General features: G+C 37.4%; 1 protein-coding gene across 8 annotated transcripts in view; it reads right to left on the bottom strand.

Moving 5' to 3' along the window:
• Positions 1-25,067, bottom strand: part of CNTRL (centriolin) — a 60,561-nt gene that overhangs the window by 24,902 nt on the left and 10,592 nt on the right. For 6 of the 8 annotated variants that reach the window (XM_034793658.1, XM_034793664.1, XM_034793659.1 and 3 more), the window contains exons 8-23: positions 24,343-24,390; positions 23,465-23,584; positions 22,226-22,454; positions 20,609-20,718; positions 19,893-20,087; positions 15,574-15,727; positions 11,784-12,004; positions 10,421-10,597; positions 9,020-9,154; positions 7,843-7,988; positions 7,025-7,232; positions 5,769-5,948; positions 5,175-5,354; positions 4,413-4,529; positions 3,762-3,906; positions 1,893-2,038 (exon numbers count right to left, since the gene is read on the bottom strand). In XM_034793658.1, the coding sequence (XP_034649549.1) occupies positions 1,893-2,038; positions 3,762-3,906; positions 4,413-4,529; positions 5,175-5,354; positions 5,769-5,948; positions 7,025-7,232; positions 7,843-7,988; positions 9,020-9,154; positions 10,421-10,597; positions 11,784-12,004; positions 15,574-15,727; positions 19,893-20,087; positions 20,609-20,718; positions 22,226-22,454; positions 23,465-23,584; positions 24,343-24,390 (2,511 nt within the window). Of the gene's footprint in view, positions 1-1,892; positions 2,039-3,761; positions 3,907-4,412; positions 4,530-5,174; positions 5,355-5,768; positions 5,949-7,024; positions 7,233-7,842; positions 7,989-9,019; positions 9,155-10,420; positions 10,598-11,783; positions 12,005-15,573; positions 15,728-17,304; positions 17,610-19,892; positions 20,088-20,608; positions 20,719-22,225; positions 22,455-23,464; positions 23,585-24,342; positions 24,391-25,067 lie in introns of those variants that run through there. The other 2 variants (XM_034793662.1, XM_034793665.1) reach the window with 2 other exon arrangements.

Below are 25,067 nucleotides of genomic sequence, written 5' to 3'. Positions count from 1 at the left end.
GGCTGTGAAAAAAGCTAATGCAGTCTTGGGATGCATCAGGCGAGGTATTTCCAGTAGAGATAAGGAGGTGTTAGCAGTGATGAGCTGCCAAAATCGTAATAACCGGTTTCCTCCACGCCCCACGAGGGGGTCACGGCCCACCCTCTGGGACTCCTGCCTCATCCAACCCCTGCGTTCCTTTACGCCTCTCCACCCCAGGGACCTCTGCCCCATCCACCCCCCCTTCCCTGTCCCCTCACTGCCCCATCCAACCCTGAAAAACAACAAAGAGTCTGGTGGCACCATCCAACCCTGCTCCTTCCTGACTGCCCCCCCGGGAACCTTGCCCCCATTCAATCCCCCTGTTCCCTGCCCTCTGATTCACGGGAAGGGTGGGGGAGGGGAGGGAGGAGGAGAAGCAGGGCGGAGCATTCATGGGAGAAGGCAGAGGCAGAGCTGAGGTGAGCTGGGGCCGCGGCGGGGAGTGCTTGTTAAATTTAAATGCCCTTTTAGAACCGGTTGTCCCAAAAGGGACAACCGGTTCTAAAAGGGCTTCTAAATTTAACAACCGGTTCCAGCACACCACTGGGTGTTAGTACTGTTATAGAAGACACTGGTGAGACCTCATCTGGAATACTGTGTGCAGTTCTGGTCTCCCATGTTTAAGAAGGATGAATTCAAACGAACAGGTACAGAGAAGGGCTACTAGGATGATCCAAGGAATGGAAAACCTGTCTTATGAAAGGAGACTCAAAGAGCTTGGCTTGTTTAGCCTAACCAAAAGAAGGCTGAGGGGAGATATATTTATAGAGAGCAATCATATCAGAGGGATAAATACCAGGGAGGGAGAGGAATTATTTAGGCTCAGTACCAATGTGGACACAAACTGGCCATCGGGAAGTTTAGGCTTGCAATTAGACGAACCATCAGAGGACTGAAGTTCTGGAACAGCCCTCCAAGGGGAGCAGTGGGGGCAAAAGACATACACCTGTACCCCGATATAATGCGACTCGATATAACATGAATTTGGATATAACGCGGTAAAGCAGCGCTCCGGGGGCGCGGGGCTGTGCACTCTGGCGGACCAAAGCAAGTTCGATATAACACGGTTTCACCTATAACGCAGTAAGATTTTTTTTTTTTTTTTTTGGCTTCCGAGGACAGCGTTCTATTGGGATAGAGGAGTATCTGGCTTCAGGACTGAGCTTGATAAGTTTATGGATGGGATGGTATGATGGGATAGCCTAATTTTGGCAATTAATTGATCTTTGACTATTAGCGGTAAATATGCCCAATGGCCTGTGATGGGATGTTAGATGGGGTGGGATCTGAGTTACTACAGAGAATTCTTTCTTGGGTATCTGGCTGGTGAGTCTTGCCCACATGCTCAGGGTTTAGCTGATCACCATATCTGGTGTCGGGAAGGAATTTTCCTCCAGGGCAGATTGGCACAGTCCCTGGGGGTTTTTCACCTTCCTCTGCAGCGTGGGGCATGCATGAGTTGCTGGAGGATTCTCTGCACCTTGAAGTCTTTAAACCATGATTTGAGGACTTCAATAACTCAGACATAGGTTAGGGGTTTATTACAGGAGCGGGTGGGTGAGATTCTGTGGCCTGCGTTGTGCAGGAGGTCAGACTAGGCTATCATAATGGTCCCTTCTGACCTTAAAGTCTATGACTATGTGCTGAAAAGACAAAAATCCAAAGTAACCAGGTTCTAAGCAGCTGTATTATGAAACATACTTTTTGTACAGAATATGAGGTATGAAAGGTTAAAGTTGGTATTCCAACATTTGTCTTTTTTACACCCATCAGCTTTCCCGCTAGTTCCTCCTCCAAATATTAATGAGGTTCATAATAGAATTTTTCCATATCAAATTACTTTCCACAAAATCCCATGTTAGTTTTCATACTTGTGGTGATGATGATGGTATATAATACCAATATCCCCTTCTTTTGAATGGATCTGCTATACTGGTGATGTAATCATTCTGGTAAGAAAGGGCATCTCTGAGTGCTGCAATTTCATCCAGTAAATTGTCTATTTCATCCTTGTTACCTGTAAAAGAATAACATGGTTACATAACCTTAGAATGTACTTCAGTAAAGCTGAATGCTCTATTATAGTTATGGAGGTACCCACAGGTCTATATATTTAAGATAATGAAAATGCCAATTTAAAGTCCGCCACACCCCAATACATTTTATTTCTGTTATTTCATACCAGTAGCAAAATATACTGAAGTTATTACCCAACACTTCAAATAAACAAACACCAGACACAGTAATTTCATCTTTAGATGAAGGAAATGTGAGATCAGAAACACAGTAATTTAGTACCGTATATACTCGATCATAAGCCAGTTTGTTTATAAGCTGACCCCCGCAAGATGGATAAGTAAAAATGGAAATTTTTTATGACCCATTCATAAGCTGACCCTATAATTCAGGGATCGGCAAACTTTGGCTCCCGGGCCACCAGGATAAGCTGCTGGCGGGCCGAGATTGTTTGTTTACCTCGAGTGTCCACAGGCATGGAGGTAAACCTAAGTAAACAAAGTGTCCTGGCCTGTCAGTGGTTTACCCTGATGGACCGGGACAGCAACTGGTGGGGAAATTTTGGGGGGTGGAGGGGGCGGGGAGAAGCTGGGGGTCAGAAGAGTAACCCCTGTGACCACCCCCACATTCTCTCCATCCCCTCCGTTCCCACCTTAGCTGGGGCAGGCCAGGGGAGGATGTCTCTGGCCTGACTGGAGCTGCTCTGGCAGGCTGAGCGGCCGCAGCCTGCCAGCCCCGGAGCTGCAGCTGCTTCAGAGGCTGCGGGGAGAGCAGCGTGGCCAGAAGCGGAGAGACTCTGGCCCCACCTCTTCGCTTCTGGCTCTGCTGTCTCTCCTTGCCCCCTCTGTTGGGGTGGGGGGGGGTCCTGTGTCCCACCTTTCTCTCTCTCTCTCTATACCCATTCATAAGCCAACCCCTTTCTCTGATGCTTCCCTTTTTTACTAAAAAAAATTCAGCTTATGAACAAGTACATAGGGTACTTAAATATAGAGGGAACTTTAAGACTTTTGAAATTACTTAAAATGCTTCTAAATTCTTTTCTTTTTCATTACACTTGGTCATGAATAGACCTCTGATACCAGTTGTGAAATGTGATTTCCACACTCCCGCCACAGCTACGAGCTAGGTTTCTGAAATATCTACTGAATGTGTAACACAGTTAATGTGGCTTGGCCAATGAAGTTGGGCACCAGTATTCCTAGACTGTTTTTTAGGTCTGCCACTTATGTGCTGTGAGACCTTGGTCAAGGTTGCAGATGTTAAGTAACATTTCCTCATCTGTGGGTGTGATGATAATAGTATGCACCTCTATCACAGGCAGGGTGTGTGGTTTAATTCAATAATATTTGCAAAATACCATAAGAACCAAGATCCTTCATCCTGGATGAAAGAAGCTACATAACTGCATTATATGCACAATAAGCACATTATGGAAGTGCAAACTTACTACATCCTGCTCACTTCACTTCCATACACCCATACCCTTCTCTTCCCCCGCTCCCCCCCCAGAAGTAAAAAACAAACCAAAAAAACCCTGTCTAGGAACAAAGTGTGCATCTTAGAAACCCGCTTTCAGAAGCCTCACAGAATGGACTATTAGTGTTTTGAATACATCCCCAGGTATATGAAGTGAGCAGGTGGTGAGAAACATGGGGTAGAAATGTATTTCCTTTAAGCATGTGCTGGAATGCAAGGTGCAGAGAGACAAAAAAAGAAAGTATTACCTGCCCTGGCATTGTCTAATAAGCTTTTCAGTCGGTCAATTTCTGCTCTCTGACGTTTCAGAATCTGGTTTAATTTATCAATCTCAAACTTCTGAAAACTTGATGCAACAGCTCCGGCATCAGTTTTTTCCATTTCATACTGAAACTATTTTTAAAAAAAAGTTTAAAATCAAAACTCTGTCTAATTTATAAAGCCTATTCTAGAAACACATCTCATTAAACAAAAAAAATCATAAACTCAGCATGTGAATTTATTTCCCCTTCTCCTCCCAAATGATTGTGACTATGCAATTACCCACATAAAGACATTTTAATAAATGATAGTCATAAGAGAAAATCAGCTGGACTAACAGAAATGAGTATGTGGAAAAGTCCAGCACTAAGTTTATAAATAAATAAATAAATAAATAAAATAATTGTAATTAGGAAGTCAGTAATTTAAGAAGTGATCATATAATCAAAACTGGAAGGGACCTCGAGAGATCATCTAGTCAAGTTCCCTGCAGACGTGGCAGGACTAATTAATTATGGTAGGCTGTTTCAGATATTCATTTAACCATGCACCTATGTTCAAATTGATCTCTGCATATTTCACTTTTACCCCTTTTAGCATTCATATTTTGATGTACAGAAAAACCTACTACAATTTACCTGTCCTTCTTTTTCTTTTAAAAGTCTCTGCAACAATTCTATTTCTGCTTCTGCTTGGGCAAGATCCTGAGCTGCACGAGCTGCCTGCATACAGAACTTCTCTGCTTCCTGAAATTCCTACAACAATAAACAGAGCAAACCTTTAATTTTAAAAGCTTATTTTACAGAGCTGCTGATGCCTCATACAGCATTGAGAAGAGCATAGTAACAAACAAACATGCTGGACTGCTTTCTTTATTTCTTTTTTCATCTTTTTCTTCATTCCTATTATCTACATGAAAAAACAGATTCTGTTTCTTTTTTTTACACGTTAGATAAATACCCACACTTATAGGTACTTTATAAATAGGGAGACAAGGTTCCTGACCTGAATAACTTGAAGTCTTAAGAATTTACTTACATTGTATCTGTTCCTGTTAATTTATTATGACCTTAAGTCACAATATTACTGCAATCTGCTTTTCATTTGTTAAATGGCTATTATTCAAATCTTTGTAAAAAATGATGTATTCGAAAGCTTTCAGAATATAATGAGACAAGTTATCCAACCTGGAAATTACCCACACTACCTTCCCAGGCTACATCAACTATTTATATATTTTACAATAAATAAGACTTGCCCCCAGACTGAGACCTTATGTGCCAAGTTTCAGTCCAGTGTGAGGATTCGTGGTTGAGCTTTAAACTCCACAGGATAAAGGAAACACCAAGAACCCTCCAATTATAACAGCATTAGTAAACATTATAAACATGTTGAATTACCTCAGCTCGCTCTTGGTTAATTTTGAGAACAGTTCCGTGGAGAGACTTTAGCTGATCTTTGGCAATGGAGAGCTCTGTGGTTGCCAGTTTATCCGAAGTGGCTATTGCTCTTCTTAATTCCTTCAATTCTTTATCTAGGCCAAGAATTTGCTTTTGGGCCCTGGCATCACCTAAGTTTTTCTGAAATAGGGAAAATAGATGTATGTTTTTGTAAGAGTTTTTATCCTGTACTGTTTTTACATTGTTAATATTTTATAGCTTTCTTCTGGTGTCTCTACAGGACATTTTACCTTACAGCCTATAGGAGTCACTATGCCCCATTTTGTATAGTGTTATCTCATATTATTTTTCATTTAAGTATTTTTGAGATGCTTTGCATCAATTTTTTTTTTAATTAAAGTCAGAATCAAACTAACATCACTGGTAACAATCAACATCTACACTTGAAGTCCCAGGTAACAGTCCTAGAAATCAAAACTTCCAAAACACTTATAAAGGGGGGGTGGGGGGGTGGTGTGTTTCCCTGCCCCCTCCCCCCCAATTCAGCTAACGGAGTTCAGCGTGTGTGCTTTTTCTTGCTTATCTACCTCCCACCTTATTCTCTAAATCTTCCAGTTGGGTAAGAATTTTCTCCTTCTCCTCATCAGCTTCTTGAAGTTGTTGATCTGCAAGGCCCTGTATTTCTTCCATACTCTTTATTTTTGCAAGCAAGTGCTGGATTTCATTCTCTAGCTGATGAACTCTAGTCTCATTCTGCCTCTTCTCAGATTTAATCTGCAGTTTAAATAAATTACAACGAACAACATGAAAGAGAAGCCTACACAATGAGTATTTTGATTCACAATCTTGTTGACGTTTTAAAATATCTGTTTCTCAAAACATGCAATTAGCAGAATGCTATTTATCAAAGAGAGATTGACAACTACCATATCATGACTTCAATAGAGTAAAATTTTAAAAGAACCTAAGTGACTTTTTTGAAAATGGGACTTCAGAGCTTTTGAAATTTTTACCCATAATCTTTACTTTTTCTACTTGTATTTACTTTTCTTTGTTCCCCATATATTCTATAGTCCAAACACTGGCTAGGCATATAATCAAGTAGACTTCATAAAGACAGCACACAGTCGACTCCACAGCTGTTGCATGCACCAGATAGCCATTTTCTGGTGTATTCCTATTAATTTTTGGAAGAATGAGAATTCTTCTGAGACATTTATGCAAAAATGAAAACCTTTTGCAAGCTCTATGCAATAAAGGATCTCAGAAGAGTACAAAGGGGCACACAGCATATCAGTGCACAGATGCCTATATTAAGCCATTGTCTCTAGAAACAGCATCTCCATACATTTCATCAGATTTTTGATGCAAAAAAAAAATTAATAAGGAGTCTGTGCATAAGGCAAGTCTACTGTAAGACATGAGAACAAAAGTGTTCATATGCATCCATTTATCCCTACAGTGGCCAGAATCTATTTAAAGTGTGAGAGCTGTCAAATTACTTCTGAAGGATTTTTTTTTTTTTTTTTATTCTCAACTGTTTATATCATTTCCCTTTAATGGATAGTTACCACTTAAGAGAAACATGCACTGCTGCAATTAGGTGAAAACCAGAACCACACTACACATATTAAAAAGAAAAAAACCAAACCTATCTTATCATATCTGAAATGGAATAGTAATATCTCTCTCTACATTCCAGTTGTCCCAAACCTGCTCCAGACAAACAAATATTTCATCTATATAACCAAGAACTTTTAAAAAGTGCTATAGTGCTATGTAGGGAGTGAAATTTGATCCTTGTGCTGCCAGTTCAATTTTCTCCATTTGTTAACTTGCAATTCTCTTACTCTTGCTTCTGCAGCTTTGTTACAGGCCTGTCTATATTTTTCCTGTACATCTCCCAGTTTCTCTTGTTGAGAAGCCATCTCTTCTTGTAACTGTCTCTGTCTAGCCCATGCCTCCTCTTTTTCTTGCTGTGAATGAGCAAGGATTTCATTAAATTGTTTCTGCAGGTCTGCAAGGCTTTTCCCTAAAATATCAGTTGAATTATGGCATCTGAAAGAAAGACAATGCAATTCATAAGAAAGAAAGCAATAATTTTAGTTCTTGGTCTTAGATACTGGGATTTTTCCAATCTAATATGCTAGTGCAAGAATTTAAGGTGGCTGATACAACTAGGTACAGTTCAATAGTGGCCCAGCCCTATGGCTGAAACCGTATAGAGAGGTGTGTCCCTATCTCCAACTCTCCCCTTCCCACTCTGTGTGGCTAGAGGAAAAGCAGCATGTCTTGTTCACTTACACCCCACCCAGCTGGGTCTCACTAGATCTAGGGGCAAGTGGTCCAACTGTCGGACTCAACTGGTGGTGCCTTTTTGGTTCCTGAGCCAACACAGGATATTTAAGCAGATGTGGAGCAAAGGATTGCTCTCTCACTTCCTGCTCGGTGGCAGGATACCCCACCTACTATATTTAACAATAGTGATGTAGGGTGTGTAACTGTGAGGATAGAATGCAGGACATGGCAACAGGGTTATTTATGGGCCAGTGTCAGAGCTGTACTCTGACACAAAGGTGGAGAAAGAGTGCTTATCTTGTTACTCCTACATACTTATTTCTGTGCATACCAACTCATATAATGACATTAATGAGTTTATTTTACCCACCTAATTTCTCCAATTCCTGTCTGCAGTTTTCTCTTGAGCTCACTTACACGAGCTGTGACTTCTTCAGGATGAATTATGTTGTCAACGGCATTGTTTAGCTGATTTTGAAAATCTTTAAGCTGTTGTTTCAAAAGGTTATTGTCTCCCTGTAAAACCAAATTTAAGAGGTCAAATTCCAGTACTTTAGAATCTGACAAATATTTTCCCAATATGAAATGCATCTTTCCTTGCAATTACTCCTAAATATTGAAAATATTTTGATGCCAGTTCAAGAATGGGCTTGTTTGTATTGTATCTCCTTCTTAGCAGTCTAATGAAGTAATAAATATATCTTTGTATAAGTTAAGCCTATCGCCATAAAGGAGCTGATAAGACAAGCAAACTATAGAATTCTCATTTCATTCAATGACTTAACAGTGAGAAACTTCTCAGAAAAAACAAAACGCCACCAATTAGAATTGTACCACGATAATACACAGAGCAAAATTACTCAGTTAAGCCAACATAACTAATTTTCAGCAAGAATCAGGAGCAGTCTGCACTTTACAAAACTGGACCTTTCCTTTTGTGTCCCTGTTGTCTGTCTGAGGCTCTGAGTTGCTGACTATTTACTTTGGAGAGCAGAGACTTCTTTTTGCACTTGGGGTGCTGCCCCTAAGGAATAGTTATTCAGACAACAGAAGGACAAATACACATATCCACATTATCCCTAAGCCAGGAAACAAGAAGTGTAAGGTAGTAAGTCAACCTCCAATTTAATTTAATTTCTGATTTAACTAGAACCTACTCCAACAGACTCTTGATATTCAGTTTCTCTCTTGTGCTCAGCAGTTCTGAAACCTGGAATAACTAAGCCTCTTTCTCACCCACATGCACTGAGCTGGAAGGAAGGACATGTTTTACATAAAACAATAACCAATCCCTCTGGAATATCATGGAGCAGTCTTGATAGCTCAATTCAGACCTCAAAAACAGAAGGATGATGACTGCAACATGGGGCTTTTGGGTTAGGAGTATTAACATTTGGGAGAAAAGAGTCAAATGCTACGTAAGATTCCCAAACAGACGCAGAGTACATAGAGGAGGAAAATCCATATTAATTTTCCTTTAGGGGAAAAAAAAAGAGCATTCCAGATATCAGGTGAATTCTGAGACAAAAAATGAATAAGTATTTAACCTGCAATTGTTTGAGCTGGGAGAGTAGCTTATTGTTTTCCTGTTCCTTCTCTTCTGATATTTGTGCTTTGGTAAGAGCATTTTCTAATGCCTGCCTTTCTTTTTCAAGTTCAGCTTGCAGGGCTGAGTGTTCCATCTATAATAACAAAGTTTTCAGATTTAAAAACCAGAACAATTGTACTTTTCGACAAAACTAAATTAACTGAATTATAAAAGGTGCTAAACTAGAACTGGTCCAAAATCCCCTTGTTGAAATTGCTAATGAAATAAAAAGAAAACAAAATAAAAAACTGTCAACGTTTTCCAAGGGAGTTTTTCAGTTTTTACCAAAAACTGAAAAATTTTGTCTAAAAACTGTATTTGACTTCTTATGTCCCCATTCTCTATGGGCCAGGATGCACATCTGGGGAAAATTTTGAAAGACAATTTTCAGACAAGCCCTATACTAAACTTCAGAAGACTGTGGTAATGACACTTTTATATGTTTGGGTAACCAATATTCTTCCAACTGTATTTCTGGAAAGCCACAATTGCTAGTCTGTTTTTATTCAGAGTATATTCTCCATGGAGAGCCCAAAAATATTTGTATCTTGCTTTCCAGATAAAAGTTATAAATTATACCAAAATGGCAACTACGAACCATACTGGTTACATTGTCTTATGAAACATAATTGCTACTTGAACGTAAGGAACATTTCCTTACTAAACTTGAAGTTACTGAATGCAAAAATAAGACCCATCATTAACAAAGGAATTATCATTCATATTTGTTTAAGTTCCTTGCTACATACATTACTTTAAACCATTAAAAGGGGATCTCTTTAAAAGAAAGGGATTTCTGACTATTACAAAGGAAACTTCCATCACAGTAACAAAGAAGGAGATGGAAAAGTTTTCTAATTTGCATAATATACTAACAGAACTCTTAAAATGGATATCTGAAAGCAGGATTAACTGGATTTTGAAATTTGTGTTATAAATAGCCAAAAATGTTTTCATCAAAAACATGGATATTAGAATTTTCATCATGAACTCAGAGGGCTTTAAAAAAAAAAAAAAAAAAAAAAAAAACAGCTGATAAGAACAGCTTCCCTAGAACTTTCATTCTTCCCAGAAGGTAAAAAATCAAAGGGGTAGCCGTGTTAGTCTGGATCTGTAAAAGCAGCAAAGAGTCCTGTGGCACCTTATAGACTAACAGACGTATTGGAGCATGAGCTTTCGTGGGTGAATACGCCACAGGACTCTTTGCTGCTTTTACAGAAGGTAAAAAAGTATTTCTACATCTAAAAACAAAACAAAACAAAAAAACCCTGAGTAAAGTCCACTTATGTTTTTCAAGCTAGATTACCCTTTAAAAAAAAAGAACTATTTTCATTTCATGTCACAGTAATTCTAGTCTCACCTGACTAAGTCGTTTTAGTCTCTCCAATTCTTCCTTCTGTTGATTGGCTTCAATGTCTCTGACTTTAAGTTGAGCCTCCAGTTCAGCCTCATATGCACTGAGATCCCCTTGTGCCTCTCTAAGAGATTCATTTACTTCTCGTTGCTCTTGGAGTGCACATTCAAGCTCTGCAATTTCCTGAAATTGAACATTCAACTTAGAAATATACATATTATTTATGATTCTGTTCATATTTCTAGTTAATTTATTGATGCTAGCAAATGCAGCATATTCAACTGTCAGGATTTACTGGAACACATTGCCTGGCTATCTTCTGGTTTCCAGGGATTAACAATTATTACCACATCTAGAAGAGCAGAGTAAGGGTACCATTCATGACCACTATAGTCAGGGACAGTTAGAGCTAGTTGTAGTTGACATTCAAATATAACTGTAGATAGAAATATATATGAGTAGAGTCTAGGGTGCTGTTGTGCTAAGCACTGTACAAAGCCCCTCCCCACCACAATACAAATAAGAAAACTTCCAGGTTAGAGCCACAGACATTTGTTTCTCTTAAGTCTAACTTTACTCCTAGCAGGACAATAAAATTGGTCTTTAACAACTGGATGACATACCCATCAGCTTGGTGGTAACTATTTGGTGTGGAAAACCTGAGTATGAGAATTATCAGTTAGTTCAGGTTCTGGGCTGAGGAAGCTCGGCTGTGGTGGTCACTTATCTTTGGCTTTGAGAATGATGGTTTAGCACTTATTGTTCCAAGAGCATCTCCTGTGGGGTGGTTTCACTGACTAGCTTTGATACCTGCCTCAGAGGTACTTAATTGCACAACCTACTGGTAGAGAGAGAGGGTAGTGGAAAGTGCAATTTAAAAAGGGGAGGGTTCCTTAGGTGGAAGGAGAGAGCAAGCAGGAAAGGTGGTTGCTAGAATAAATCAGTAGAGTATTCTCAATCCAAGACTGTCTACACTTTGTTGCAAAAACAAACGTGTAGCCACATAGATGCAAACCCTAGTGTAGATGTGCCATACTGATGGTGGAGCAACTTGTGCTAGTGTAAGTGCAAATCAGCCTTTGGTCCGAGGAGCAAAAGTTTAAGTCTGGATTTCTGGGAGAGTTCCACCATAACAAAAATATACCTTGACTGCCCCTTAGAATAGTCTCCATTTGCTGTATGCTATTTATGTTTTAAATATTACAGGCCAAATTCTGTTCTCAGTTGCAGTTTTAACTCCCACTGAAGTTACCATATAAGAGAGCAGAATTTGTCCCAGGGAAATTTTGTTTTGCAGTTCAGAATTCAGTTTCTATTTTTATTCCCAGAGATCTGGCTTTGGGAAGACATAGGTATTCCTAAATCTTACTTTTCTCATGTTTTCGGCATCCATGGCAACTATTTCCAGCTGATTTCTTTCCTCCTCCAGTTCAGTCAATCTTTGCAGCAAAGCCTCCTTATCCTTCTGCAACTCCTTACATTCATCACTGGCCTGCTTGGCCTGACCCTTAACACTCTCAAGGTATTCCTGTAACCCAATGATAATACCTTCTAAATCCCTCTTCAGTGCTTCATTTGCTGCTATTTGACCTGCACAAAGGTAGAAAATGGAATCAGAGTATGCAAGAGAGTTCTTTATTTCAAATGAAGGAATACAAGATGAACAAAATACAGATTCCTAATCCTCCAGTGCAGTTTCTGAATACTGTTACTTTTCTGAATACAAGACATCAAAAATGCCACAAAGGAGATGTTCATCACAAACTGTCAAGTTTTGAAGATCAGAACATAGTTAATTTAGCTGAATCTAAGTTTTCTCCATTTTTTTGGGGAAAGAGAAAACTAGCTTAAAAAAATTAGTCACCCATATTTTACAGTGTTAGATTTTTGGTACAACTCAAGTCATTACTACTTAGTGGCTCAATTGTACTTACTACTTGAACCAACTTGTGTGTGTTACCTAGTTTAGAGTAACTTCTCATGTACTTGGAATAGCTAATTCTAGAGAAACAACAATTAGGGTTTCAAAAAATGCCTTCTCTAAAATATGTCCTGATGTGACATTATACTAGGTTAATATGGAGCCATTTAAGACACATTTCTATTCTATATTGTTCCCCCTTTGATCTCCTTCAACTCCGTCCACTAAATATTTTCCTGATATGGAACAACAGCTTAAAATATTAAGTGTACATTTTCTAGTTTACTGGAACAAGGATTAAACTATTTAATTTTATTAATATTTTAATTTATAAAGACAAAATGAAAAGGTCTTTTATATTCACTGAGTCTAAATCGTTCTGCAAAATTAATATCATGTTAGCATATGTTTCTTTTTGTTCTAGCAGCTTGAAACCACACACTGTCTAAAAGCCACCCCCCCCACCAGTTATTTGAGGCTGCATTTTTAACTGACCAACACATAAGTAAAAGTAAACACAATTTCATATAATATTCCCCACCCTTACCATAGCGCTTATTTTTCCTTTTATTAGAGCTAGATTTCCCCTTTTTCTTTTAGGGAAGAAAACATCCCACCTGAATTAATTACTACTGCAGTTCAGTAATGGCCAACAAGGAATTCTGAGAGATGTTTAGGATGCAATAGTCTCCAGGGACAAAGGACATGGCCTTCAAGATATTATGCCTGTACAACTTCAGAGCACAAGTACCTTAGCTCACTGAGCATTACGTGGCTATACAACTTCACCTTTCAATTCACTTAAACAGTAATGATGATTATAAGTTTTATTAAGCATTTGAAAATATTTCATCTTTGAGCTAGGCATTTGCTTTCACATAACAGTGATTTATAGTCTCTTGTCCATAGTAATACCAATGAATAGGATTTCTTAAATCTGTTTTCAAAACTGAAGTGATCAAATCAATGAATGATATTCTTTCCATGCAGATGGTGATATTAGAGGATCCCTTAACAGTCAGCAGAGACTATAGTTTTTCTACCATGTAATCGTTTTCTAAAAGTTCTGACTCTGACAACAGTTTCAATCAACATGTAGTAACAGTAACTAGAAGACTTCATAATACCACTTGGACTATCAAGATTTCTCTTCTCCTTATATGAATGTGACATCACCTCACTCTTATGGCTGAAGGCCACTAATTTATGGCATATCCATGATGCCCCTTTACTAGCTGCAAAAGATGCTGTCAAGTGATGAAATACACTCAACTTGTTAAGCAAGAGATCTGAATCTTCCATGAAACAGGGAAGAGAGTGTTGCTGCTGGCTCTACCCATCAAGATCTGATCATTGAGGCCTACGTATTGTATATGCAACATCTCCTTATCAACACAATATTCCTTTGCCAATGAAAGTCTTGGTGGGAAATACATAATGTTTTGGTGACCTGTATTTTCTAGCTCTTTTCCTCTAAGGTGGACACATTTGAGAATCATTGCATTTTTTTCTTTCATACTAGGGCTATCGATTAATCACAGTTAACTCATGTAAATTTTTAATCACTTAATTTTTTTGAATTAATAGTGATTAATTGCACTGTTTAATAAATTTCAATTGGTATTCTATTGTTTAATATTTGTGCATGTTTTTCTATATTTTCAAATATATTGATTTCTATTACAACACAGAATACAAAGTGTACAGTACTCACTTTATATTAGTTTTTATTACAAATATTTGCACTGTAAAAACGATAAAGAAATAGTATTTTTCAATTCACCTCATACAAGTACTGTAGTGCAATCTCTATTGTGAAAGTGTAATTTACAAATGTAGATTTTTTTGTTTGTTACATAACCGAACTCAAAAACAAAACAATGTAAAACTTTACAGCTTACAAGTCCACTCAGTCCTACTTCTTGTTCAGCCAAACACTAAGACAAACAAGTTTGTTTACATTTACGGGAGATACTGCTGCCTGCTTCTTCTTTACAGTGTCACCTGAAAGTGAGAACAGGCATTTTGCATGGCACTTTTGTAGCTAGCATTGCAAGGTATTTACGTGCCAGATATGCTAAACATTCATATGTTCCTTCATGCTTCAGCCACCATTCCAGAGGACACGCTTCCATGCTGGTGATGTTCATTAAAAAAAGTGCGTTACTTAAATTTGTGAGTGAACTTCTTGGGGGAGAATTGTATGTCTCCTGTTCTATTTTACCTGCATTCTGCCATATATTTCATGTTATAGCAGTCTCGGATGATGACCCAGCACATGTTTGATTTACGAACACTGTCACTGCAGATTTGACAAAATGCAAAGAAGGTACCAATGTGAGATTTCTAAAAATAGCTACAGCACTTGACCCAAGGTTTAAGAATCTGAAGTGCCTTCCAAAATCTGAGAGAGACAAGGTGTGGAGCATGCTTTCAGAAGTCTTAAAAGAGCAACATTTCGATGCAGAAACTACTGAACCTGAACCACCAAAAAAGAAAATCATCCTTCTGCTGGTGGCATCTGACTCAGATTAAAATGAACATGCATCAGTCCACTTTGCTTTGGATCATTATTGAGCAGAACCCGTCATCAGCATGGACGCATGTCCTCTGGAATGGTGATTGAAGCATGAAGGGACACAGGAATCTTTAGCGGATCTAGCACGTAAATATCTTGTGACACCAGTTACAACAGTGCCATGCGAACGCCTGTTCTCACTTTCAGATGTTGTAAACAAGAAGCAGGCAGCATTATCTCCTGAAAATGTAACCAAACTGGTTTATCTGAGCGATTGGCTGAAGTAGGACCGAGTGGACTAGTAGGCTCTAAAGTTTTACATTGTTTTATTTTTAAATGCAGTTATTTTTTGTACATAATTCTACATTTGTAAGTTCCACTTTCATGATAAAGAGATTGCACTATAGTACTTATATTAGGTGAATTGAAATATACTTTTTTTTACAGTGCAAATATTTGTAATAAAAAGTCAATATAAAGTGAGCACTGTACACTTTGTATTCTGTGTTGTAATTGAAATCAATATATTTGAAAATGTAGAAAACATCCACAAATATTTAAATAAATGGTATTCTATTATTGTTTAACAGTGTGATTAATTTTTTTAATCGCTTGACAACCCTATTTCCTACATTTCTTGTATCTTAGTTATGTTCGAATACAGATTTAATGCTCCTAAGGAAACAAAGTTAAAAAACAAACAAAACCAGTGCTCTTTACCATCTGTAAGCTGTTGCTCCAGATCCTTAATTTCCTCAGTTTCCCTAGCAATCCTAGAAAGCATCTCATCCAGGCGACTTTCAAGCTGTTCGTAATGTTTGTTCATCATGTCAAGCTGCTGTTCTTTACTTGCTTTCTGAGCCGTCATGTGAGCCTGTGGATTACAGTTAAATGGATACATTTTGCATATTTATCAGAGAGAATTTTAAAAATATATTGTTAAACTAAATAAGTTATCTGGCTCATTGCTCCTGAAGTGTCCCATTACTGGACATGAGCTGCACCAACAATTTGTATCTTCCGTAGCTTATTATTTCCTGTTTATTGCCCCAAAAGTCACAGTCTTTGGACACTCATCTCAGACAGATGAAGAAGTCTCTACAGCAAACAGTGTTTTAGAAACAAACAAACAAAAAAAAAAACCCCACCCAAAACACCACATTCCTGCCCAGAGTAGGAAGGTCATATGTATCCCTTACAGCTCCAAGAACTGCCATTTTCCCAGCTAACTCTCGCCACTTCATTACCCCTTTCAGACAAGAAATTACAAACAAGACCCTCCTTCAAAACCCATGAACACTACTCTTTAGTAACTGAGGAACACAAGGAATTCATTCATTCTCTATTTCCCCTAGGGCTGAGCAGCTACCACCACAGCCCTAGCAGTCTATGGCCTGGGAAGAAATTAGCTAACAAACCAAGATATTCTACATGACAGTACAGAAACAACTAGCAAGCCAGCCAAGCTTCACATAGTCTAATAATTCTGGTTTCACCCCTGAATAACTACTTTTTTTTTTTTTTTTTTTTAAGAGAGAAGGTGGGTAATCTTTTATTAGACAAACTTCTGTTAATTAAAAGAGACAAGCTTTCAAGCTCCATAGAGCTCTTAATATTTTTTCTAAATCTACATGATACGTTCACTTAAGCAGTGGTAGCCCTATATCAACTAAAAACACTGACAGAAATCTCTCTCTAACTTGAGCTGTGTAAACGATTTGCAGAGTTGAATGCAGTCAGAGTTACAAGAGGATACTTTAGTGTAGTTGTTCCAACACTGGCCTCTGTTCAAACAGTAAGTTTATATCTGACAGTCTGATTTACAAACATGGGATAAATCCTGAGGAGTACTCAGCACCTGCAGTCTACACGGACTTCAACCACACTTCTTGGCAGCATAGTGGCAAACAAAACCAAATAAAAGACCATAAAAATAGTGCTACGCTGTTCACTGGTATTGGAACATTTACAAACACAATTCATACAACGTCAAAAGCCTCCAATAATACATAGCTTTTGTTTTATTATTAAAAACAATTTCTCTTATGCCCCTGCCCCAAACATACACATTTCACTTTTATCTAGCTATTATATGAAAGTCTTAAAACTTTGCCAACATTTCAGAATAATTTTTTGCAAGTCATTTTAATTTATAATTAAAGCAATAAGATTTAACTCATATCTGCTTTAGTTTTAAACAAAATTACAGTCTGTAAGGAATACATCATACTCAATATATTTTTGAAGTATGCAAATAAAAACATTACAATTCTCAGTATTCATATTACTGTAACTAAACATTGTCACCCATTTAAAAAAAATCCAGTCTAACTTAATTTCTAACATCCGAAGTACAGTTCTAATTAATACGATTAAGCACAGCTGCTGTTGTTGAATGATTATTTTGCTACAACTGTTGAATGTCACAAGAGGATTGTTAAAAACACTTACAGCTTTGTCTTTTCTTCCTTTGAAGTCATGTGCAAAAAGCTCCACCCCTAATTTAGAATCCATTTTAATGATTAACTGAAATCTAAATGATGGAAAGCAGCAGCTTAAAATGAAACATGGTTTCTCTTCTGTCTTCTCTTTCCTCCAAACTTCTCTATTTGATGATTACACTCTGGTAAGAATGTGGTTTGAAATCATGGGAAGCTGCAAAGGCTGAGAGCTTTTGACACGACTGTAGAGCAGTAACATGCTGTCCAATCTCTACTTGTCTCCACAAGCTGTATTCTGCCCTGTTTGCTTTAAATCACAACACAGGAAGCTGTGTATGTAGCCAATCGACTACAGAGTTAGTAACAGTCAGTCTACTCCCCAAGAGGCTGGACTTGTCCTCTTGAGAAAGCAGTTTCCTCCCTGAAACACACAGACTGTTACAATTCTCCTATTTTATTTTCTTAACTGCAGATTTGAAATCTATTAAAAAAAAAAAAAAAAAAAGTAGTCTGGGTCTCAGATGAAAGCAGAGGCCAGGCATGGGAATACTTTTTGTGTGTATTTATATAAATAGACAATAGATATGGAATGCACATCTGAAAAGCTTTTATTTTATAATAGCTTTGATTTTAGGACACATTTTTCAAAACTCACTGTAGTCTAATTTAAACCTGCTGTACATAATATTCACTGAAGTTATACACCACAAGTATGTTAAAGATAAACTTTTAAATACTGCTTGTATAGATAAAAGAAACAGGCCCTTCCACATAAATTCCTTGGAATGTCAGTGTTTGCATCCTAGGCATTCATGAACTGAAATTTCTTCTACAACAATGCAGATCCCTATGCTCTCCTTGCTGAAGGACAGAAGCTAAAGAACACTAATCTTGCACAGACATGGTCCATGCAGGCGTATAGGAAATGAAATGGCAATTGTGCCTTTACCTCTCTGTTGCACAACATTCCTATTACACAGCCACCACCAGCACTGCTGTAGGAAAGCAGAAGCAGGCATAAATAAGGGCAGAGAGAAAAAAAAGTCAGGACACTTTGTTTCTACTCATCTTGTTTCTCTCTCCAGCCAACTGTAGCAAAGGACATTTGTCAGTTGTACTACCACTGCAAATGGGGGAAAGGTCCTGATTCTGCCTTTCTGGAACAGCATTAAAGGAGCCATAGACAGGTCTAGAATCTGTCCCATAGACTGTAAGGGTCTGATCCAGTGCTCACAGAAGTCAATGGTTGTTTTTTTCTGACCACCCTAATGAAGGAATAGGCTCTTAGTTTAAAAATATTCAGGCCTAAAGTTCTCCAAATATTTCAGAACAATAATCTAATACAACTGTGAGATAGTTAGTTGTACTGTTTTTTTCTTTTTTTTTTTTTTTTGGTCTGTCTCCCTCCCATCATCATAAAACCCTTAATGACACCTGACCGTTGTGGTAACACTTTCATTTAAGGGAGGATATGGGGGGGGGGGGGGGAGAAATATAGTCCTCCATAAGTCTAATCAGACAAACCTCACCTCTTGTCAAAATTAGAGCTTTTAACAGAAGCCTGGTTCCAGCTTTGGTACCCAGTCCTGCAAGATGTTCTGCAAAGGCAGACCCCACCGTGCTGATGTGCAAAGCTCATTGCAGGGTCTGGGCCTTAACTATGGAGCTGCAACAGTTACCTCCTATTTAACATAGATTAGTTCAGTGGCTTAATCACTTGGGCTCTGATCCTGTAAAGAGATGCATGCAGGTAGACCCTTGCACCTGCATGGAACCTCATTGCCTTCAAGGGTCTCCCTGAATACATCTGGGGCCTTAGGATCTACAGATACAATGTAGCACAGTAATTCTTAAACTTTTGTACTGGTGATCTCTTTCACATAGCAAACCTCTGACTGTGACCTCCCCCCCCTTAAAAATATATAAAAATGTGTTTTTATTTAACACCATTATAAATGCTGGATGCAAAGAGGGGTTTGAGGTGGAGGCTGACAGCTCGTTACCCCCCCCTCCCATGTAATAATCTCGTGACCCCCTGAGGAGTCCCAACTCCCAGTTTGAGAACCCCTGATGTAGCACATAGTAAAAATGAACACAATGAACACAATGCCATAACTTCTATGACTTTTTAGTAACTTGTCTTGAATATTTAAATTTCCACAGGTGGAAACAGTTACAACTTATAACTTTAATGTTTATGTGGTTGAATTTTTAGTTGAATAGTTAGGCCTAGATCCTCAAAAGATGCCTAGTTTCCATTAATTTCAATGAGAGTTAGGTGCCTAAATACCTTTCAGAATCTGGACCCTACTTCCATAAATATATTTGATAAAGGTGGAAGCCAATTTTAAATTCTGAGGTAATTACACATCTTTAATACCAACCAACTAAAGGAAGCAATTATCTTATAAGTAGCTCACAAGCTAAAAATATTGCTAAAATAGTGTGAAGAACATATTATGTTTTATAAAATTAGGTGTAACGAGATTCTAGTTAAATATTTATTGAGAATTTTAACTAACAAAAAGTATACCTTAATACAAAAACCTGACATAGAAAAGCTAGATTTCCATATTTACTTTTTAGTACTTTACTTACATATCTTGGATCTTTTGGATCCACGGAATCTATAAAACTCTGCAAGTCTTCAATCTCCTTTTGCTTATTCCCTATTTCTCGCTTCTGTTTTTCCATCTGTTTTTCTAGTTCCAAAGCTTCCTCTCGTAGCTGATTTAGGAGAAATATCTTGCCACTCAGTTGCTGTTGAAGACTTTCCTTTTCTGCTTCTGAAATCTGGAGTTGAGACATGGAAAAACAGCTAATTAAGCTTGGAAATATATAGCTGATTCAGAATCTTTTTGAAAGATATAGTTGATAAACATGGAGTTGTTATAGTCTGCAGTCACCTAAATTAAGATGCAAACTAGGAACTCCAGCTTGCTGACATCTTGTTTCTGGTTATTTTGCTCAGATGACAAGTGCTTACAGTACTCTCTCTCACAAATTAGCTATGAAAATAGGAATATGTTGTTAGCTCTTTGGCAACAAACGGTTTAGAATCTCCCAATTGTGTAACCTGGGCCCAATAAGCCAGGAAGCCCCCCGAGATCTGGTGTCTGAATATTTATTTTAAAAGCCTCATTTAAGCGTATTTTAAAAATTCCAAGGGAAAATAAAGAAAGGAAAAAAAAAATCTCATCTTAAATCAGACTTCTTGGCAAAACTGGGAGAAGCATATTATTACATTTTCTATGTCGACATTGCTTCAAACATTTTTATTCTTTATCTTCACATTGTTGTTCGCTTTTACATACTTTTTTCTGAGCCACGGTGTCTTGCAGTTGTTTAAGTTCCTCCTTTGCTTTTAAAACGTGTTGCTCTGCACTTGCTATTTCATTTTGTAGTTCTGCTAATTTTCCTTCGGCTGCAAAATTAATAAAAAATTTAAAAAAAAAAATAAAAACACACTTTAATGATTTCTGTATAACATGGATAAATATATTATCTGTTTCCTCCATATCCTCTCTAGACTATGTCCCCCTGAGGATATGAATGTACTGCCTGAGTACTATCCTGCCTGACACCATGGGTATGTACTTCGGAGACTAGCCCGAGCCACCACCCATGCTGTCACAGCCGCACTGCTATTTTAAGTGTGCTAGCTCAAGTAGAGCTAGTGCATGTCACTCTACTGTACTGGGAAGCCCTCTCTGAGCTGCTCTGTAGACATACTCTAAATGAGACCCTGATGAACAAAGTTGCTATATCTCAAAGCATCACATAAATAAGATCTTTCACAATTACTTTTTGCCATATACTTAATTGTAACAATTTTCTTAATTTGATTTCTCCCTAGTATACTTGATAAATATACAACATATTGCTTTACTTGATTATCCCAATGAACTCTACAACTAGCTCAGATGGCCCAGCCAACTCAGGCAGAATTCCTTGTGGATATGGAAGTGGGAAAGATTAAAAAAAAATAAAAAAAACTCCTGGCATTATCTTTTCACCCTAGAGAAACTACTCAAAGAGTGCCCTGTGAGGAAAATTTGGCTCCAATGTGTTTTCAGGATAAGGATGGGAGTTGAACTTGGGACTGGCTGTTTAACTTGGCATCATTCCTGGCTGGTATTCCAGTTGTACCATTGGGAACCAATGTTACATCAAGCCGTGTCTGTTTCTCTGCAGTCCCCACAGCTGTTACTGCATAGCTTTGAGGGGCTCAGGCAATGGCAGCAACACCCTTGCTGAAACCATGCTGATACCGGTAAAAGGAAAAGCAACAGTGCAAAGATGTAAACCCTTGTAGTCCCTGCAAATCTGGAGGTTCCATGTGGTTGGGAGGACTTCTACTGATCCCCCAAAACTGTTCCAATTGAACATTTGTCAGGTAACTCACAAATGTGAAACTCACTAAGTGTTGTAGCTTCTCTGCCCACACCCCCTCCCAGCCAATGGGTTGGCCCTAGAAGGAGACAATCCAGCATTTTATCTGCAATACAAAGGCATTAACCTTTTTCCCATTTCAATTTTACTTACCTTACATTACTTAGTTGAGGTGGAGGGATAAGAGAGGGAGAAATCTGCTCTCTAGTGCATTTGAATTCTGCATATGAATCTTGTCCTTAACAGTACATTTTTGTAAGTTAAACATCAAAGAATAATATTTTATTACTGAGTCCCTTCATGCTAAACTCTCAAAGTAATTTATTGCAGTCCTTATTTTTTGTTTGTCATTTGATGGTAATTTTGAAATTTAGATACATTGGCTAAAAATACACAATCAAATGCTAAATGTAGATATAATGTTAATTCTAAAGTTTGAGCAGTTTGTTGGGAAGTTCAGCATAAATCAAAATGTTCCACTGACATCAGAAAAAGTGAACTGGTTTCATATTTTTGCTTGAGAAAATTTAAAACATTACCAGTTTGAATCTTTTTTTCTTTATCTTCTAGCTGAACATCTAGAGTTTGATGAAGTTTCAACTTAAGCTGCTGGTTCCTATGTAGATCTTCTTCATCTAGTTCAATTTTTCCAACTTGTATTTGTTGAGCTTTATTAGCAATGTAACCTTTTCTGATATACATATTTCTCTTGTACCTGGCTTTACCAATGTAAGGGCTTTCACCAGGTACATCATCAAGTTCAACATTCTGAAACATGACAAGAACAAATATATTAAATTATTTTTATACACAGTAAATGTTTTATGAGGCTTCAAAAGTAATTCATGATTTTGCACATTTAAACTTGAATTTAATCTACATGTAAAGGGCCACCAACTTGAAATCCAGACAGTTTCAAGATATATGAAGAGTTCTTCATTGACAGACCCACACAAACAACATGGAAAAAAATGATTATGGCTACAATCCTGCAGACACTTTGATGAAACTGACCATATAAAAAACTTCTGTCAAATGGACTGAAGGAATTGTTTACTGCTAATCTCTTACAGTTACAAGTATAATCTAAATTACTATAACACTAAAAATGTAAATTCAAGCAGAAGTGTGATTTTAATTGATGGTGTCCTTTAACTTTATTCATACTGTACCCTTTTGAATATTTCAAAAACTATACATTTGTAGTTCACCAGGAGTATTTAATATTCATTGATCTTTTTATACTTCTGTTGTGATGTCTCCTTCCACTCTAAAGGAGAAGGTCCAAACTCTACAATCCAAAGAGTGGTTATTCCTGTAAGTAAAATAGTGAATAGAAATCCTGAACCCATTGAGGTCAGTGGGAGTTTTACTATTGACTTCAGTAAGGTCAGATTTTCACCCAGAGTGAGTAAGGGCTACAGAATCAGGCCCAAAGTGGGAAAAATCCATTGCATAATTATCAGTAAGAATGAATGATCTATTCACTTGTTTTACTCGGCCAAAACAAATTTATAGCTATTAACATTGATAATATTTAAATATTAAATGCCACTTAATAGTAACATTACAAAATATTGACTTTAAGCCTTTCGAGAAAACATGCAGAGAAAAATATAACTTGCAATTTCAAACAAAGTTTAATTTGCACAAAAGAAAAATCTATTTAAAATTACAGTAAATAACATGCCCTGCCTCATTTTTAGTTTCCTTAGAATGCAAAATAATAGAGGGGACAAACACAAAAAAAAAATCTTTTTTTTTTTTTTAATAATTACCTCTGGTGGAAAATAACTTAATGGCTCAAATTTGGCATCAATCTTATAAAAAGCCAGTTCCTGCTCCAATTCGTATTGCTTCTGGCATGCTCGGGTTAACTCCATTGTCTTCTGCTTTAGCTAATGCCAGTATGAAACACAATGAGTCACTTTCACCAGCAAATTACCATATTGAATTATTACATATATTAGCACTTATCAGTGTATTCATGAACTGTATAGTGATGCAAAGCCTCTATACAAGAAAACAGTTATGAGAAGGTTTGGTAACAAAGGACATAACATTTATTTACCTTAAAATTAAATTACTGTGAACAAGACACAGACAAAAAACAAATAACTGCTGTAACACAAATGATCACATGAGGGTCCTTTGAATCTACATTTCATATTCCTCACAAAAAAGACAACCCAAATATAGCTACTCAATGTACTGAAGGTCTCAAAAAACTTAGTCAAACATCTAATCAATCAACCATGTCAATTTTCTGTCAGTAATGGTTTAACAAGCCGGAATAAGAAATTTCTGTTTCAGGTGCATCTTGTTAAACTACTTTAGGTTTTAGAGAGTGCTAACTAATGAACAATGATAAGGCTACTAATACAATACACCACTCTTCTTACATTTTTCTTTTTATGTTCTTGTGCTGAGAGGAACTTAAATTGTGCTATCAAATGGTGATACATTTAGCAAAAAATACACCACCCATAGTTTCCTAAAGTTAAACTGACTTAGTTATGAAGATATTTACAGTACTGCTAAAGTCAACTTCAATGTATTACACTGTATATCAACCCTATGTTATTACTTAAATTTTTAGCAAAGGTCCATCATGTGATTTTTATTTATTTTTTGGTCAGCTTTTCATGCTGAATACCTGAGGAAGAGCATGCAGCAAGGCTCCAATAGACAGCAGAATGTAGGACTAATGGAGGAAAAGAAGAGAAATATAGAATAGACTGGAATAAGGGAAAGGCTTAATGAAAGGTTTAGAAATCTAAGTATTTGGTATCATGCAAAACTTTAATCACATTTGGAATAGAAAATATTTGAGGAAGAATAATTATAGCAGATTAAGCAAATGACTAGTCTCATTGTAACTTTTTTAGTTACGATGTTTTGACACTATTGACATCATGCAAGCATATCCTATGCAAAAATACAACATTGTGCAATCCAGCTGTATATGGGGACTACCTTTAGTGAGGAATAAAGGCTCAGTGGAAAGGGAATTGTGACAAACCAAGATAGCAGCTAAAGGAAGAAAGAAGCAAGCAAAGTTTGTCACCTAAAGGATAACAGTGGGTTAAGTTGTAAAATATATGCTGCTAAAATCTCACTATACTGAGAACTAGCGTACATTTTAGAAATATGCTGCTGTTATGCTGAGCAAAATATAAGCAAACAATGGACATGACCTACAATAACAGTAATGAACAAGAACCCAGTGGCAAACAAACACCTTTTATTATCACAAGGTATGTGTGGATTATTTTTCTTCACTACAGCAGCAATTTAAAAATTAAACAATGAAGAATCATCAGTACACTAGAAATTTAGCAGCCATGAGTAACTTAACTTCTTACTAATACACAAAATTTT

Source organism: Trachemys scripta, chromosome 17 (genome assembly GCF_013100865.1).
Source record: "Trachemys scripta elegans isolate TJP31775 chromosome 17, CAS_Tse_1.0, whole genome shotgun sequence".
Classification (NCBI taxonomy): Eukaryota; Metazoa; Chordata; order Testudines; family Emydidae; genus Trachemys; species Trachemys scripta.
The sequence above is the reverse complement of the archived record's forward strand: the minus strand, read 5'-3'. Positions and strand labels throughout refer to the sequence as shown.